The 17,150-nt window shown below is 38.9% G+C and overlaps 1 protein-coding gene across 4 annotated transcripts in view; it reads right to left on the bottom strand.

The window, feature by feature from the left end:
- Positions 1 to 17,150, bottom strand: part of LOC120718077 (metabotropic glutamate receptor 4-like) — a 184,739-nt gene that overhangs the window by 136,085 nt on the left and 31,504 nt on the right. For all 4 annotated transcript variants that reach the window (XR_005692370.1, XM_040006400.1, XM_040006406.1 and 1 more), the window contains exon 2: positions 9,751 to 10,806. Coding sequence is in view for 3 of the 4 variants with exons in the window: in XM_040006400.1 (XP_039862334.1) it covers positions 9,751 to 10,320 (570 nt within the window). In the remaining variant the exon portion in view is untranslated. The remainder of the gene's footprint in view (positions 1 to 9,750; positions 10,807 to 17,150) is intronic.

Genomic DNA, 17,150 nt, shown 5'->3' with positions numbered 1-17,150 from the left:
CTCAGTAATTAAACTATACCACAGCAGATTTAAAAGAGGACAAGATTTATTTATTTTTTTTATTTTTTTTTAAATGCTTTATTCAGCATTTTCAGCTAGTTATTTAAGGTTATATTTCTTTCATTTAAGGGAACACAAACAAAAACATCTACATAAGACCTGGATGTGAAGAAAGAACAAGTGTTTTCTTATGGTATCAAACTACCCTCTAGATTCATACAGCTTACAAGACCTGCAGAAAATGATTCTTTGTCGGATCTGTGAAATCTGGGCCATTCAGTGAAAGACTAAAATTTTGGGGGGTCTGATTTAGGATTGGACCAAATCAGGACAAAAAAAAAAAAAAAAATATCCACAAAATGCCCCTCTCATGTTGAGCCAGACAGAGCCTTGCACTGTAGGTGCAGGCAGAGGCTGCATGAGCAGAATGAAATTACATGGATGATGCCGAAGCCTCTCTGGCAGTCAAAGCACAATGTGTTTCCAAGTCAAATAACATCTGGCTGACCAAAATCAAAAATTGAGACAGATCAATAAAGTTACTATATGTATATTGCATATAAAAGAATGGAGAAGAAAGTGATGGCCTCATAGGTCAGCATTTTGTTAATGGAGTAGTTTGATGACAGAGAGAAAAAAGAAGGATAGGGATGGAAAAAGCATAGGAAAATAGAGAAAATGGAAAAATACCACCTGTGAGAACGTAGCAGGATTATTATCTGCAGTTTCTGCAATGACTTACAGTACTTGGGCCAAAATGGCTCACATTTTGAAATAATAATGTAACAAAGCCCTATACCATCTTTACATCTGTACTGTGCCATCCCCTTAAATCTCTTTAAATTGATGTGTCCAGGTTTCTGTCTAATTAAAAATGTAATCTATTTTCCTTGGAACTATGCCCCCCACCACCACATATATATATAAGGTAAAAAGTATTTTTTGTTGTCAATAACATCCAACAGAACATAAAATGAAACCTGCCTCTGCAAATGCTAAAACTCTGATTTTTTGTCTGACTTAAGTCTAAACATGTCACCTTCTTGCATGAACTGAAGTACATGCACAGCAATGAAGCAGTTGGTGCAAACAATCATGTTGTCACTGGCTCACTGAATGAGTGGGCTTGGTCGAAGTGAGATGCTTCAATGAGCTGATACTAGTAAATCTTGATTTAGCTGTCATCCCCCAAATGAGCTGCTAAATCAATTTTGGCACAGGGCCGTCATTGTGCTGTGTCACTGGAAGGTTTATAGGGGAATAAAAACCATCAGAACAAGGTGAGACGAAGCATGAAATTTCATGACCCATTTTTTTCCCCATGTTTTAAGAGTTCGCTGCAAGGGCTACAACAGGGTCAAAATTCAAAGAAATGTATCAGATACCGAATGATTGATGACCGTATCCAGTGTCATTAAAAGTGTGAGCAATCACACTGATAAAATGAAATAAATAGGATAACCAATTTCATCCAGACAGTGATAAAACATGATGTACAGAAAATGAATAACGTGTATTATAAAATGAAACTATTCGTGTTTTAATTCAAGGCCTGTCAGTTTTTTTATAAGTGCAGAAATACATGGACTGAAATATATTACAGTGCTGAAGGTTTTGGACTTTTTCCTACCGCTAATGTAATTCTGTCTGGGTACAAAATCTAAATTAACACCAAAAGTATGCATTTAAATTTGGAGATTTGATTAAATTTTCTATAGAAGCTCTACTCGGGTTATTGCTTCATTCCAAATGAATACAAGCCCAACGGCGGAAAGATAAAAAGCTGCTCAAATAATGTGTTTTGAAAAGCTGGCAAAGACTGGGAGGATTTTACAGGAAATCATTTTAAACTTAATGTCCAACAAAGTGTCTGTGTTACCCCACCACCACCCCGCCCTTTCTTTCAGTGTTTAATAATGGTGTGTATTTAAAAAAATAAAAAATAAAAAGTTACAAATCCCAGATAAAACACTACTGATGAACTGCCTAATTTGAAATCCAGGCTTTTGTTTTGTGACTCAGGACTGGACAGTGGATCAAACCTTATGCTTAATTAAAATTTTGAAGATAAAATGATTATTGCACCGTATTAATTTAAGCAATGCTCTATTTCTTTCTTTCTTTCTCTTTCTTTCTTTCTTTCTTTCTTGCAGAGGTCACCCAACCTCTGTAAATGCTCAAACCTTACAGTTTAGTTCAGCTTGAGCCAAGATGAGGAAAAGAGGGCACCCACAGAACTCTGTATTGGAGCCATCAGTCTTTTATTCATAGACCTGTGTGGATCAGTAGCTGCCATTTAAAGACAGGCTTCACGCTTGAAAATACCCTCTAATCTGGGCCTTATTCCAACCCAGATGAACATACATCTTCCACCACTTCTGTTTCATTGGTTTTCAATTGAATTATATTTAACGGTCAAAGAAAATTTAGGTTTGGAAATAGTTCAAAAATAAAAGTTTCTCCCAACATCGAGACGTAGCTTCACTGTCCATGAGTACCACCTCAGTGTCATTTTAGGAACAAGGTGAATCTAGAACTTGAATACAATAACTGCTTTTTGATACTTTTTTACTTATTCTTAGAGCAAAAATCATGCTCGTCTTTTATGCTGTGTATAACTTCCGGTTCTGACAAGTAAAGCCAGCGCGTAAGTTTCTTAAACTTGCTTTTTTTTTTATTTTAGAAGGCCACTAGGGGGCGATAGCTATGGTTGCTAAAATGGCCCACTTGACCTCTGCAAACACTGTTTATGTCCTCAGTGCGCAGCTCGGTGTGCGTTTGGATCCCTCACCACCGTCACATCTGGTTTAGGATGTAACGATAGCATCAAGATGATGAGTGCAAAAAATCTTGAAGCTTCAGAACAGCAAACCAGTGAGTGATGTCACGGATTTTGTATTTAGCAGTCATACTACAACAATCAAAACAAATTTTCTAAAAAAGTAAAATAAATCAAGGCATTTTTTTTTATTGCAACAATAATCTAATATTGTAGGTATTAATATATTATTTCTGGTTTAAAATCTTTTTTTTTTCCTTGTATAAGTTTAAACAAAATAATGTAGGTCCCAATCAAATTTTTCATTTCATTTGCACATGCTCTCTTTCTAATCAAAGAGGAAATAAAACAAAACAAAACAAAACAAAAAAAAAAAACACAAATGACCATACCAGCATAACATTAACAGATTTTGCCAAACTGGTCCGAAGCCAAAATGAGCTCAGGAGCAAAGGATCAACTGGGGGGAAATAAGCATTAACTTGCTAAAAGAGGCTACAACAAAGCAGATGGTGAACACCACTGGGAGAAAGGGATGTGGTGGAGCTTTGACCACATAACAGCTGCAGAATGTATCAGCTCGCTCATTCAGGGAACCACGATAGAGACAGCTAATGATAGCTGCCACCCTCTTCGTGGTTTCTTTTGTGACTAGGTTTCAACATGGACATACTCTGAATGAGACTGACACCGATAGCTTTTACCTTACAAGCCACCACATAATTGTAGCTTCACTATAAGTGATATTCTTTTCTCCCAAGTGCACAAGTACACACTCAGAAATGAGTCATGGTAGCCAAAGAAGCCAGTAAAAAGCAAACATTAGCAGCATCAGACTGAAATTTGATTTTTAAAGTATGGCTTTTATTCTCCTTCAAAAACACCACCCACTCTGTATTTTTATAAAACAAAAATAAGCTAGAATCACTACTTAAATTTGAGATATATTGGTTTACTTTTTAGGATCACAGGCTCTATAGAGTAACTGACAGCATTTTTTAATCTGATCTGCCTAACAATGCACTTTTCAGCATAGATCTTCTTATTCACATGCTTATGATTCATGGGTATATGATTAGCAATCATCCACCATAAATCATGGGAAATATTAATAATATTTGGTGTTCTTTCCTTCCAATCTCCCCCAAACTAATAAAAATAATTTGCTTTACTTTTGAGTTTTTAAAGCATTTAATCTGCAAAGGTGCAGCCTAACAAGATTCACTAAAAAGGTCAGAAGTACTTACTGTCCTAATGCCTTATTTTGTGCTTCTTGTTTTTTTTTTTTCCTGAGACCTTTACAGTTTAGAAAATGCTCCCACAATGTGGAGTTGCATAAACACAGGTCAGTTTTTATGTTTCCAATACGAAACTTTAAAAAGAAAAGAAAATAACATTAGGGCGTGAACTAAATTTCAGAGATAATGCAACATTGAGTGGGATGCTGAAGTGAAGGCTTGTGTTTTCTTGCATGAAAAATCTTCTACTTTTCTTCCTCGAAATGGATATTTTTTTACTCTTCTCTGAACCCTTTTACTGCTGAAACTAACCATTAAGTGAATGCGAGATGCTTTGTCCAGCCAGCGCTAAACTGTAATGTTAGAGCAACAAAAAGCCAGCAAAATGCTTTCCAGTGAGCATTAAAGGCTTGACGGTTCTGAGCATCTTATTCCTGGGTCAATGTGTCTCTGTTTTGCTACTCATGTGTACCACAGAACAGATCAAATGAAATTTAGAAAACTACTTTGTTTTCACTGAACGAGAGCCAAGCTTCTGCTGTGGTTGAATTTAAAATAATATCCCTGTCAGTACCTCCTGCTGATTGGGAAGGACAGACCTGGTAGTGTAATCTGTGACATGAGTCAACACATTATGAACACTTCTGCTGCGTAAATGAATAATGCAATCATCTGACATGGCTTTTCTGTGATCACAAATTATCTTTTTCCCCAAATGCTTGTCAAAGCAGCTCCCTCTTCTGTGAAATGCACTAAAATCTTCTTGAGCTGCAGCTCCTGGTCCCCATGTACCGTTACATAAGGTTCAAGTAAAATATTCATCAGCTGCTCTGGATCACATCTGTATGCAGCTGAGTGCTGAGGAAACACTTTTCAGAAAACCTGCTAACTACACCAGGGTGGCTGCTGCTGCCTTTAAAGTGGTTTGTGTGCAAATGCGCGTGATTACTTTTGTACGAGACTGTTTCTTTGTGTGAAGCATTTATATAGCTGGTATATTTGAGTGCTGCAATTTTGCACATGGTTTATGTATGTAGATATGCACACAGATGCATAAGCATGTGTACAAGTTGGTTTTACTTCACCAGTATGCTGAGTTGGTAGTTGTGTACATACTTTGCCTTCTTTTAAATCAAGCATTTATGCCTAGCAACAAAGCTAGTAGACACAGTCTTCCCTGAACTCCTTCCACTTATTATTATTATAATAAGTAGACTTTTTTTTTTTTTTCTTTGGGGGAAGTGCGTGGGGGGGGGGGGGGGGGTCTTGGTGGCAAGGAGGAAGTTAAAACTTTCTGAGCCCATCAGCGGCTCCATCAGGGCCAGCAGAACGGGCTGGCATTTGGCTGACCTATGGATCCCTGGGAAGCTATAACTCAAAGCCTTGGCCTAAATGACCACACACTGCTCCGCGTTAATGGTTTGCTGTTAAATTTGTGTAACTGTAACAGTTTAGTTCAGTCTCTTTTTTTTTTGGAGTGTTGCAACAGTCTTTGATTGATTTATCACTGTGATTTGATTGATTTTCAGAAGAGCGATTAAAAAGTGATAGTATTGAAGACGGACTGGCTTGCTGTCAGTCTAGTGCTGCTTTCTCACCCTCCATTTGTCTGCATATAAAAAAAAAAAAGCAGAAGAGGGGAATGCATTGCTTATATGCATTGAGGATAAAGAGATAGGAGATCAGAGACATTCAGATTAAATATGCAAGGACAACGCTTACATGCATTAATGAAGAAGCAATGAGCACTGTGCTAATGACGAAGGATTTGAGGCTCCCATGCGAGAAAGGGATCAGGAACGCACTGCAGGAGATGCTCATTACTGTGGCCCACACCGACTCTTACCTGTGTGAGTGCACATATAGGCATACTTTATGAGATGGAGACAGAGAGAAATGTAAAGTTCATGCACAGGGTTCTGTGTGCTAGAGTATATTTTCTACTGGTGTGTACTGAACATATCCGTTTGGAGATGCACAAACCTATACACAGACTTTAACAAAAACATTTACACACATTAAAACATATAAAAGAATGCACGAGACCTTGGCGTGTGTGAGGAAATGCGTGTGTGCCATCACACTGGGTTCACACTGATTAATGCTGGGGGCCTCGAGGAGGAGGATACATCCCATGTGGTTTGTAACACTCTGGAATCAGGGAGCTTATCAAATAACACAGACTTCAGGCTGTTGCTGTGGAGTATTAGATTAACTAATACATAAATAAGCATAAAAAACAAAATAAAAGCCTCATATCCATCTCAGCTAAATCTAGAGCCGTAGCTAAATCTAAGCATTCCAGGTCATTTGCATTGCATTTTATTTAGTGATGTGAATACTACTTTTCATTTTCCACTTTACATATTTTTGATTTTTAAAATTACTCAACCTATCTGGAAGTATGAGTGGTGCTATAGTATTAATGGCTTCTGTCCAGATACACTGCAGTGCAGCACACCTACACACCAGCTACCCCACACCAAACTCCTACAGTATATATCAGCTTTCATGCTTTACTTCACATCTCACTTTTTTTTCCCTTTTTTTTTTGGGCTTCACTCACATCACCTGTAAAATGAACACATTTTCACAGGCAATGAAATAAAAAAAGAAACATGTCCTAATCATAGTCCAGTTATAATAAAAAATAAAAAAAAAAAGAAAAGAAAAGAAAAGAAAAATCACACAGCGGAGCATCTCTCCCGCATACCGCTGGCGAATGACATCACACTGGAAGGTAGCAGATAAAGCACTGAGTCTGGTCTGGTTCAGCGGTTGTCTAGGATTCGGTACTGGTAATGAGAACACTGATTGGTTGAGCAAGGGGGAGAAAAGAAGTATAGAAACACATTGTACATCATGCTCCTTTGGCTTTCATTTACATCATCCAACAGTGCAGCTAATGATTATTTTTCATTTCATTTTCATTCATTCATTCACATCCATCAGCCAATTATTTTCTAAATTATGTCGCAAATAGTAAAAATGCCCCCGGAGTTTCCCAGAGCCCAAGGTAACAAATTCAAATTGCCTCCCCTCCGACCCTCAAAACTACACTCCAGAACCTGAGATACTGAATTCATACATCAAATAAGACAAAGAAGAGTAGCAAAATAAAACAAAGCAAAAATACATGAATTCACAAAGCTTTGAATTAAGCATTTGGCTTAAAAATGACAAACTACTAATCATTAATAAACTAATGAATGAATGAATGAAAAATGAACATATGGTAGGCTGATCAACTCTTTATTTCACCAACACCCTTTGATATTTTCATGACATTTATATACAGTACTGTGCAAAAGTTTTAGGCAGGTTTGGAAAAATGCTGTAAACAAAGAATGCTTTCAGAAATATAAATGATTGTTTATTGGCCCCAAATGTATTCTGCAGCAGCACAATGACCCCAAACATAAAGCCAAAGTCATTAAGAACTATCTTCAGCGTAAAGAAGAACAAGAAGTGGCTCCCACAGAGCCCTGATCTCAACATCATCGAGTGTGTCTGGGATTAGATGAAGAGAGAAGGATGTGAGGAAGCCCACATCCACAGAAGATCTGTGGTTAGTTCTCCAAGATGTTTGGAACAACTGACCAGCCGAGTTGCTTCAAAAACTGTCTGCAAGTGTACCTAGAAGAACTGATGCTGTTTTAAAGGCAAAATATGGTCACACCAAATATTGATTTGATTTAGATTTCTCTTTTGTTCATTCACTGCATTTTGTTGATTGATGAAAATAAATGATTAACACTTCCATTTTTAAAAGCATTCTTTGTTTACAGCATTTTTTCCTCACCTGCCTAAAACTTTTGCACAGTACTGTATGTAAGCGTGCAGTGTTTAATAAAGAGCTGAAACAAAAGCAACTTGGTTGCCAGTACAGAAACGTGCACGAGATAAAGGGTCTCAGTTAGCTGGGTTGGCAGCATACACTGTATATAAAAGATGGAAGTAACCACTGTTACATCACATAATATTCTGGACTCCACAGTTTGAAGCATTAGTATTAGCATTTTGGTTTCCACCATGTTGATTTTCTGGAGCCTGAGGTTGCCATGTTTGGACAAGAGGATAGACTTCTAAGTTACGAACTAACGCTAGTGTGTTTGGTCAGCTGCCAGAAATTCCACAGGTGCAGCACACCTGAATTACAGTGCTGTCTGTAAAGTAATTACATCTCTAATTGCCAAGTGATGTCAACCACACAAAGACTGTCTGTCACCCACATTAGAGGAGGCACAATCTAGTAGACAGCAAATGGCTGCAGGTGCCACCACATCTGTGAAATGAAGCAGCCATGCTGCAAACTTAACGTGCACTTTAACCAGTATCCAAATGAACATGTTATTTAAAAAAAGAAAAATTGTAGTTGTTATAAAAAAGATACAATATCCATAAACATGCTTTTTACCACGTTTAAAAGTGGGAGTCTATGGGGACTGACTGGCTTTTGTGGCCACTCTAGGAAGAGGAGTTTTTGACACTTTGTATTAGCTTCACTTTTCAGCCTCGGAGGCAGCTACTAGGACTCTTATATATAACAGAAGTTTAAATAAAAAGGCTGGTTTCAAAATATACTTGGGCAGCCCTCAATATACCCACGTGTCCTGCCTGAGTAAAATCTATGTGTGGCTTGCTGTGCTTTCATCTGGTGTTGTGTACAGTGATACAGCACTGAAAAAAATGTCCAGCGGTGTGCTTCGAGTTGAATCTGCAGCTCCTCATCTAACATTTTAGATACTGACGTTTTAAAAGAATTGTTGACAGCAAACACCTGTTCTGTTGAAGTGTCCTTGGGCAAACACTGAATCAGCTGAAAGAATGTTTTTGAGTGTGATTGAGTTCCCCTTTGACCTTGCAGCATAAGCAAGAAAAGGACAGTAATAGACACAAATTTCCATGCAAGATCAAGGTGAAGGTAAAATCTGGAGTCAGGGTCTTGTATAAATATTAAAATATTTTTTTAGCCCCAAGTTTGTGTGAGAAAAAAGTTCCTGGTTTTAATTATCACTGAATTTAAATCAGCCACTACCTCATCTCACTGAAAGTGATTTGTCTAATATTTTTGCAAAAAGGTGTAATTACCCATGAAACCTTTTCAAACATGACAGTACTTTTAAAAAACTAGTTCTTTTTAGTCAAAAAAGGTTTGTTATTTTTGTAGTGAGCCAAGCGTTAAATAGCAATCATACCTTTGGTAAAGTGAAAAAGAACTATTATGACTGTCATGGCTGACTGGGGTGATAATAAAATCTGTATTGAATAATTTATCAAATGTCCAAATGTCCACGAAGAGAACATTTTTTTCTGTAGTGTAAACAAATGTAAACACTATTGTGATCAAGGGAAAGGCTATAGGCCAAAAATGAAATCAAATCCTATTAATCACTTTTGTATTGTGACAGGCAATACCTCTCACTGCTTAGCAACCAGCTCCTCCAGGGCACCAGCCGGGATGAGATTTACCCAGGCATCTCCTCACTGAAGTTATGAAATTGGTCTTTGTGTGGCAGCAGATATCGAACACTTATTGTTCTCTCACATTGTTCAGCGGCTTGTACTGTTTTCCATCCGGTGTTATTAATTATTCAAACAAATACAGTATCTACGTGCTTCACTGAAGCAAAAGCATATGTATTTTTCAGGCTAATACATCATTTGGAATCCCTTTTTTTGTGCAATTCGCACATCCCAACAAACCAAGCTAATAAGTAATGATAATCTTACCTTAAACAGGCGTAATATATTGGCCACCATGATGGAAACAGAGCTGGAGGAGGCTCCAATAACACCTACAACCCTCTCAGGTTTGGTGATAATGGGCGCCCCCCCACCGAGACATTTGACATCTGTGCCGTCCTTCTCGATCAGAGCCTGCACGAAGGTGAGAGACTGCTCCAAGGCGTGAGTGTCCCTTGAGCAGGTGTCCAGGATTCGTGCTCCCAGTGTGATGTTGGGCAGTAGATTATTGTCATTATTGATGCGGTCAAGGGCAAAGAGCATGGCCTCCAGTCTATGTATACCCTTCTCCTTCTTCAGCTCCCCACACGGCTTTCCATCGTGCCCTCTGGCGTGCACTGGGAAGAGCCCACCTAAGGAGATATCCCCATCGATGCGAATAGAGTTCAAATGTGTGTGTCCTGGCCCTTTGGGTTTGGCCGCCTGAGCGGGCTTAAGGGAGGTGTAAAGAAGCAGCAGCAGCAGCAACAGAGGAGGAATCAGGCCGTTTCTTTGAGAGCCGGTCCGTTCCGGTCTACACACCAGGGGCTGAAACATGACCACGGCCCAAGCACACATCCACAGTGTACAACCAAACCCAGCAATTGGAAAACAGCAAAAGCCAGGTATTACTTTATGATGGCCAGAGGGTTAATTGCAGTACCTCTTGAAGCAGTTGGCACTGAAAAGGCTTGCTCTCATGCCTCTCCTTTCTCCCAGGCATTCAATTAAAGTAGAATATGAGCTTGGCTCTTTCACAGGATGTAATCCTGTTCTCGTCTCCTCCCTCACTCTCTCACTCCATCTTCTGACCACAGTGGTGGGCAGTTGCTCTTGTGTTTGCTGTTATTCACAGACATGCCTATGGAGATCTTTCACTTGGGGCATTAAAAAGAACAAAGGTGAACGATAAGCTTTCCTTCTGTCTCTCCTTCCCTCTCTCTGTGTCTCTTTCCTCTCCACCTCAATCAGAAGTTTTTAATCTCCCCTGTTCCCCTGGGCAGGGATTTGGTATATGTCAGAGCCCTCAGGCCTGCTTAGGTCCACAGTCTTCAGAGTGAATTCCTGAAAGATGAAAAAGAGTAGAGAAGTGAGACATAGCACAGAGAAAACAGGGGCAAAAAAGCACAGGGATTTGTATTGGTCTAAGATTTTTAATACTTTTTTCCTCAACCTTTTTACTGCAGTATTATTATGCGGAAATGAAGAGACAGTTCTGGTCCAGAACTAATTTCTTTCTCTCACACAGCCTGCCTCCGTTTACCAGTCTGCTTTCAGTGGGTTGCCATGGACTCTCAAGGTTGAGAAGGCCGCGAGTCTGATCCCACATGCTTCATTTTCACCTATCAACCATGTCAGCAACACATTCAGCCACAATCACAATGCTGTGACATTCTCAGACTATCATATTTCCCATTTCTCTGTCAATTTTCCATCAAATTGACAAATTGAAAAAGTACTGACATTTTTATGGTTCCACTAACATAAGACTGCGCTGACAGCATTGGTGGTAGTAATGAGGCTGCTGGTCTGTGGCAGTACTTTGCTCAGAAATTAGTATTTATCAGTCTATCAGCATTTCCACCATGATATATACGTCTTCAAATCTTATCATTAAAAATACAAGAGTTTAAAGAAACGTCCAAGGGGCTGAATAAGCTTCTCATATAGAAGATTTCCCTTTGTGCCTAAAGAACCACTTCAGCATTACCTGGATATTTCTGCTTACAGCAGGCAAAACCAACTCCATATAGATTCAGTATAATATAACAAAATTCATATGTGGGCCTCAGAGTCACTTAAGTATTTCTAAGCAACAGGTTTATGGGCTGAGTTTGAAACTAACTATGAAGAGCCACTTTTATGTCCAACATCTGTCTTAAAGGAGACAATGGATGTTGAATATGGAGCTGTCAGGGAGAAGGAAAACACAAGGACCACGGAGACGATTGATAGATAGAGTAAAAAAGAATATACGGAAGGCTGCTGTGACAGAGGAGGATGTTAGGGATAGGGTGAGATTGAGGCATATCATCTGCTGTGGTGAGCAGCCAAAAGAGGAAGATGGTCTACCTTAAAGGGGAACAATGTCATATTTCTTTTTATCCTTGGAGTGTATGAAAGCGAAGAAGCCATTTCTAGTTCCCGTCCCCCTCCCTTTAAACTACCTTTCTTCTGATTGGCTGCCCCTCACAAAATAAGATTTTTTTTTTTTGACCAGCATGTGGGTGGCACGTCTGTGTGCACAGCTAGAGTCGTTTGCCTGAGAGAATCGTATCAGGTATATCTGCTCACACTGACATCATATAGATAGCTATAGATTAAAAAGAAGAGGGGGAAAATTGCTAAGCAGAACATTTAGAGCAGTCAACCAAAAAACATGTAGAAACAGCACTCCGAGTCATTAAAACCTTATTTTCTTGTTATATCAAACTGCTTTTTTTTTTTTTGTTTTGCTGCTATGAGTGCTGTTAGATGATGTTACGAGATTCTTTGCAAATTCAGGTGTCGTAAACAAGCTCATTGGTTACATTTGAATTTAAATTTGAAGACGGATTTTTAATTTCTAAGTTGATTCCTGTGACGCACATCTGGTCATCACTACCCTGCACTATTATTTCTGCCCTCCTCCTTTTTCTGCCTGAGATAAAAAGTACACACATGCCCGACACACAAAATATGCCACTATAAACCATCTTGTATCTACAAGTCTACACCCTTCTCATTCCTGAAGTTGTAATAACTTCTGAAGGAACAATCACCCTGCACACAGTCACAAAATACAGCTGTAGACATTGGTTTTCCAGCAGAGTGGGTTGAGGCCTTGCATCGGCAACGGCGGAGATTCATTGAGAGCACATTGGAAGTGACAAGGTCCTTTGAATACACCCAACTATCTCCTACTGAGTGAGAAGTAATTTTTCAGAGTTGATTCACTGCAGGTCCACTTAAACTGCTGCAGGGCAGATGACAACTGGAAAGCCAGCCAACTCACCTTAGCCCCCATAATCAAACGCAAACCATGCAGCAGCACATCTGACATTAAAGCAAACACTAAGATTGAGGCGGGGAGTGCTGCTGCCAGCATAGCATGGTACAGATAGTCTAAAAAATAAATAAAATAAAATACAGGTGTAAACATTGAACAGTTCAAATAAGAAACGGTTCTGCAAGGCTGCAGATTTGAAGATAGATGTCATCAAACTTCTGCTTGAACAGAAGAAAAGCTGGTTGGGTGACAGCTCCTATGTCTTATTCAGACTGAAGAAAGCCAGTTAATCTGTAGAAGTAGCTCATGTGCAACTGAAGGAAGAAGATCTTCTATCTCACAAGATTACATGAAGTATTATCTTGTTAATCAGCTTGTGTTGTCTTGTTACAGATTAATATCTTATGGTGTTTCATCTTTAGCCACAGTGCAGACAATTCTTTCTGATATTTGAGAGATCTCAGGGCATTCAGGGTGGGCTGTCTTAGAATTAATCATCTCAGACGCAATCACCATTCAGCCAAAACTATGAATTCTGTTTTAATGAAGCATTGAGGTTACAACAAACCACTTGTCAGACTTCAATTCAGCACGATAAGTAGTGACGTAGAATCTCACAGAAAGCACAATCAGTGTTTTTACTGTGTGGCTTATAAAAACATCTGGAATATACTCCATGTAATGCACAAAATCTATGTTCTGCCTTTATTTTATGGAATTCCGCTGTTTTCATTTTCAGAAAAACAAACGTACTGAATGAAAGTACAAAATGTTTACACATTCACAGATGAGCTCTTAATAGCATACCTCAAAAACCATACGAAGCACAGACTTATGCAAAACAACCAAAATGTTTACCAGCTAGAAAATGTCAAAGACAGCTGCAGGAATTACTGGAGATTCATATCAGAGAACAACCTTTCCTCAGGTGCAAAAGCATATTTCAGAGCAGACTATGTATTCATTTCAAAAGGCCATCAACCTTCAGGCAAATCAGTGTGTAATGTTAAACGGCCTTGCAAGCGACAGTGGAAGCAGTAACTCCTTAATACTGATAAACCCAAAAATGTTAGCAATAATATATTTTCAAGAATTTCAACTTCTTGCATTAACCCTACACAAACAAGATGGTCAGTTATATATATATATACAGGGTTCAATTTAAAGAGAGTTCTAATGGAAATATTCTAAAAAAAACAACAACAAAAAACAAATAATCTGACTTTAAGTGGGAACAGGAAGGAATGAGATGGTGCTGATTTCACACTGTAATCTAAATTAGCCTCTATACCATAACATTTGTCCTGCAATGTCTGTTATCACAACTAGACCTGGTTGTGGAAAACCATGTTATTTTTTCTGAGATATGATTATTAACAAACACAGGAGAGTTTTCGTCATTGAAGCTTTTTAAGAAACAGGAAATAGGCTGACAGATGAATGGCACATTTGTCGAGTTTGTTCTATCAATCCCATACTCCCACTTTCTCCCGTTAGGCTCTTGAAATGGTCAGAATGATTTTCTCTGACAGCTACCTACCACTTCTCACACTGTTTTTTGAGCTCCTCATCATCTTGGCTGTCAGATTTGCTCCCTGTTCGCTTCTGCAGTAAAACGTATCAGATGAAGTCATGAAAATTTATCTTTGCAAGGGATGAAGAGTCATGTCAGAAGTGGGTGTGGCTTAAAAGCAAAAACCTGTTGAAGTTAAAACTTGGCGTTGAAATGCTGACCACAAACAGCGTTTACCAAAATTTTTACTGTCAATGCTGATAATTTAATTTAATGTACTCTCAATGGGAACAAAATGGCATGAATTAACACACTAAAAGATGTTTTGTTATGACTGTGCCAAAAAGGTGTGCTTTGATTTTAAAAAGCCAGGTTTCTACTAGAGATGGACCGATCCGATATTACGCATCGGTCCGATACTGACCTAAATTACTGGATCGGATATCGGAGAGAAATAAAAAAATGCAATCCGATCCGAGGTATCACAAAATCACCTCACAAAAAGCGCTTTTTGGCGTAACCCAGCTCAGCGCATCGGAGCAGTATCATATGATAGAGGGGCTGTTGTCTGCAAGACCTGTCTGTCTGGTGGAGCATTTGGAGCCACATTTCATCTCGGAGAAAACTATCCCAGAGAAGTAAAGCAAGTTCGTAAGTTCATCTCTGAATGTTTGCATCGTATTTCCACGTTAAGCTTAACAACTGATATATGGAGCCACAACTGGACTGGCCATCGGAGTTCCATATTGAGGTGAAAAGGAAGCGATTTGCCCCGTACTTCAGCTAGAATGAAAACAAGACACAAAGCTGGAGTTATTCTGTCCTTGCTGCAAAGCTGACTCTTCTCTCATTCTCTCCCCCTCCCTCCCCTGTTGCTACTTTAATCATGAAACTGATCAATGATCAGCTGGTCGGCTTTTTTCTCGTCAGTCCCGTCTTTCTTGTTTGTTTATCGCCCACTTTGCGCTAGAAAGAGGAAACCAGCGGATAAACAACAGCAGCACGTTTAAGCTTGATAAGCCGTTGTTAGAACTGATTTAATATTAATTTCTAGTATCAGCTGCTGTTTGCTGGAGCCACGGCAGTAAAAACTGCTGGTCATGATATCGGTTTGGTTATCTGGTGAGAGGGAAACATGAAGATGAACCTTACTGAATCATCAGAGCTGAACAGGTGATGGAGAAACAGGTTTACCTTTTAGGTGACATGAATGAGTTGAACGGAAGTTATGAACTGTTTCTGAGAGACAAATAACACCAGGATCTTTTTTTTTTTTTTTTTTAAAAAGGTTCCTTCATGTAATGATCTGCTAGAGGGTGTGGGGGGGGGGCCACAGCCCCGTCCTCCAGGGCATGAAGCAGGTAGGGAGGAGATATTAAACGACCTAACTAATAGGGTTGCCAACTCCCAGCAAAAAAAAAAAAACAAGCGCGTCCATGCTCACAGGTGTACACACGGGTGATCACACCCACAAACTACACCCTTTTTGGCTCCTACCTCAAAGCACACTGTGTTCTGTTGATCTTATGTGCTGCACAATAATGTTTAATATTTAGTATTTACTGTCATATTCCCATATATCATTGTGATGTTATTTATTCTATTACTCTTGTTCTCTTCTGCTTGTTTTCTTTTTTCTTTCTCAACAGGTGATCCAGGTGATCGATAGATGCATTTTTTTTTTCCTGCCCATTCTGTTGGTTTTTGTTTTTTGCCCTTCTCCCCCATCCCTCTTCTCAGCTGTTTCTCTTTCCCCTCTTTCTTTCTCCCCTTCTTTCCTCCAGTCAAGTCTGTCCCGTATTCAACAAGTGAAAATAAAATAAACAATAAAAGGTGAATCAAATGGACCATTATGGCAAGGCTGGGATGGTCAATTTGGTAAAGTAAATCCGTTGGGCATCTTTCTTTGCCTTTAGACAATAATTCTGATGGCAAAAGAGCCAAACGGGACAGGCAAAAAAAAAAAAAAAAAAAAAAAAAAAAAAAAAAAAAAAAAAAAGGTTGTTTAATATTTCTGCTAAGTACTCTTTAAAATACCAGAATAGGGAGGACGGTGTAGGTTTATAGATATTTATAAAAAAACAGTTGTATTGATTACAAAATACACTATATCGGATTCATATCGGTATCGGACATAAAAAAGTGGTATCGTGCCATCTCTAGTTTCTACTCAGAAACACAGTCGCTGGCCATTTAAATTGCAGCTGCACATCAGCCGTCCTCTCTCATGAAGCAGAGGGTAAAGACAGAAAGAGACTCAGGTTATATACTTAAAAACTGAACTTCATTTTCAAAAAAAACCAAGAAGGTTCACAATATTCTATCAGTGCCTGTCTGCTGTATTCTTGCTGATATCCTAGAGTAGATGGGGATGACAGAAATATATACACAGATTTGACGAGGTTAGGAAACATTAAGACCAATAATGTCACAGTGGCACGCTCTCCTTTGAAAACAAAAAAGTAAAAACAACCCGATGTTGAATATCTTGTTTTCACATTCAACCCCATCTTTTAGAACCTGATTTCCAGAAAGCTGTTTTGTATTCAAGCCAGTCTTGGAAATACTAAAGCCACTGGAAGAGATCTGCAACACACCAGACTTTGGTTACTGAGCGAAACAATGCTGAAGACAGCCTGCGTTCGCTTAAAAATAAATAAATAAAACGTTTTCGCTTCGCTCGCCTCAACATGCCTACCCTTACAAATGCAATCCACCTGAGAAAAAAAATAAATAAGTGGTGTTCTCTTTGAAGCAAACAAATGTGTTCTGCAGATCTGCCCTTACTCCTTTAAATTCCCTCATAATATTTATCACTTTACATTAGAAATCACACCGCTAGTGCAAGTATTTTACATTCTAATCAGTGCTGTGAAAGGAACATTATAAATATGAACAAGGGTATAG

Source organism: Simochromis diagramma, unplaced genomic scaffold (genome assembly GCF_900408965.1).
Source record: "Simochromis diagramma unplaced genomic scaffold, fSimDia1.1 OVJJ01000320.1, whole genome shotgun sequence".
Lineage (NCBI taxonomy): Eukaryota > Metazoa > Chordata > Actinopteri > Cichliformes > Cichlidae > Simochromis > Simochromis diagramma.
This window is presented reverse-complemented; position numbering and strand designations above follow the sequence as displayed.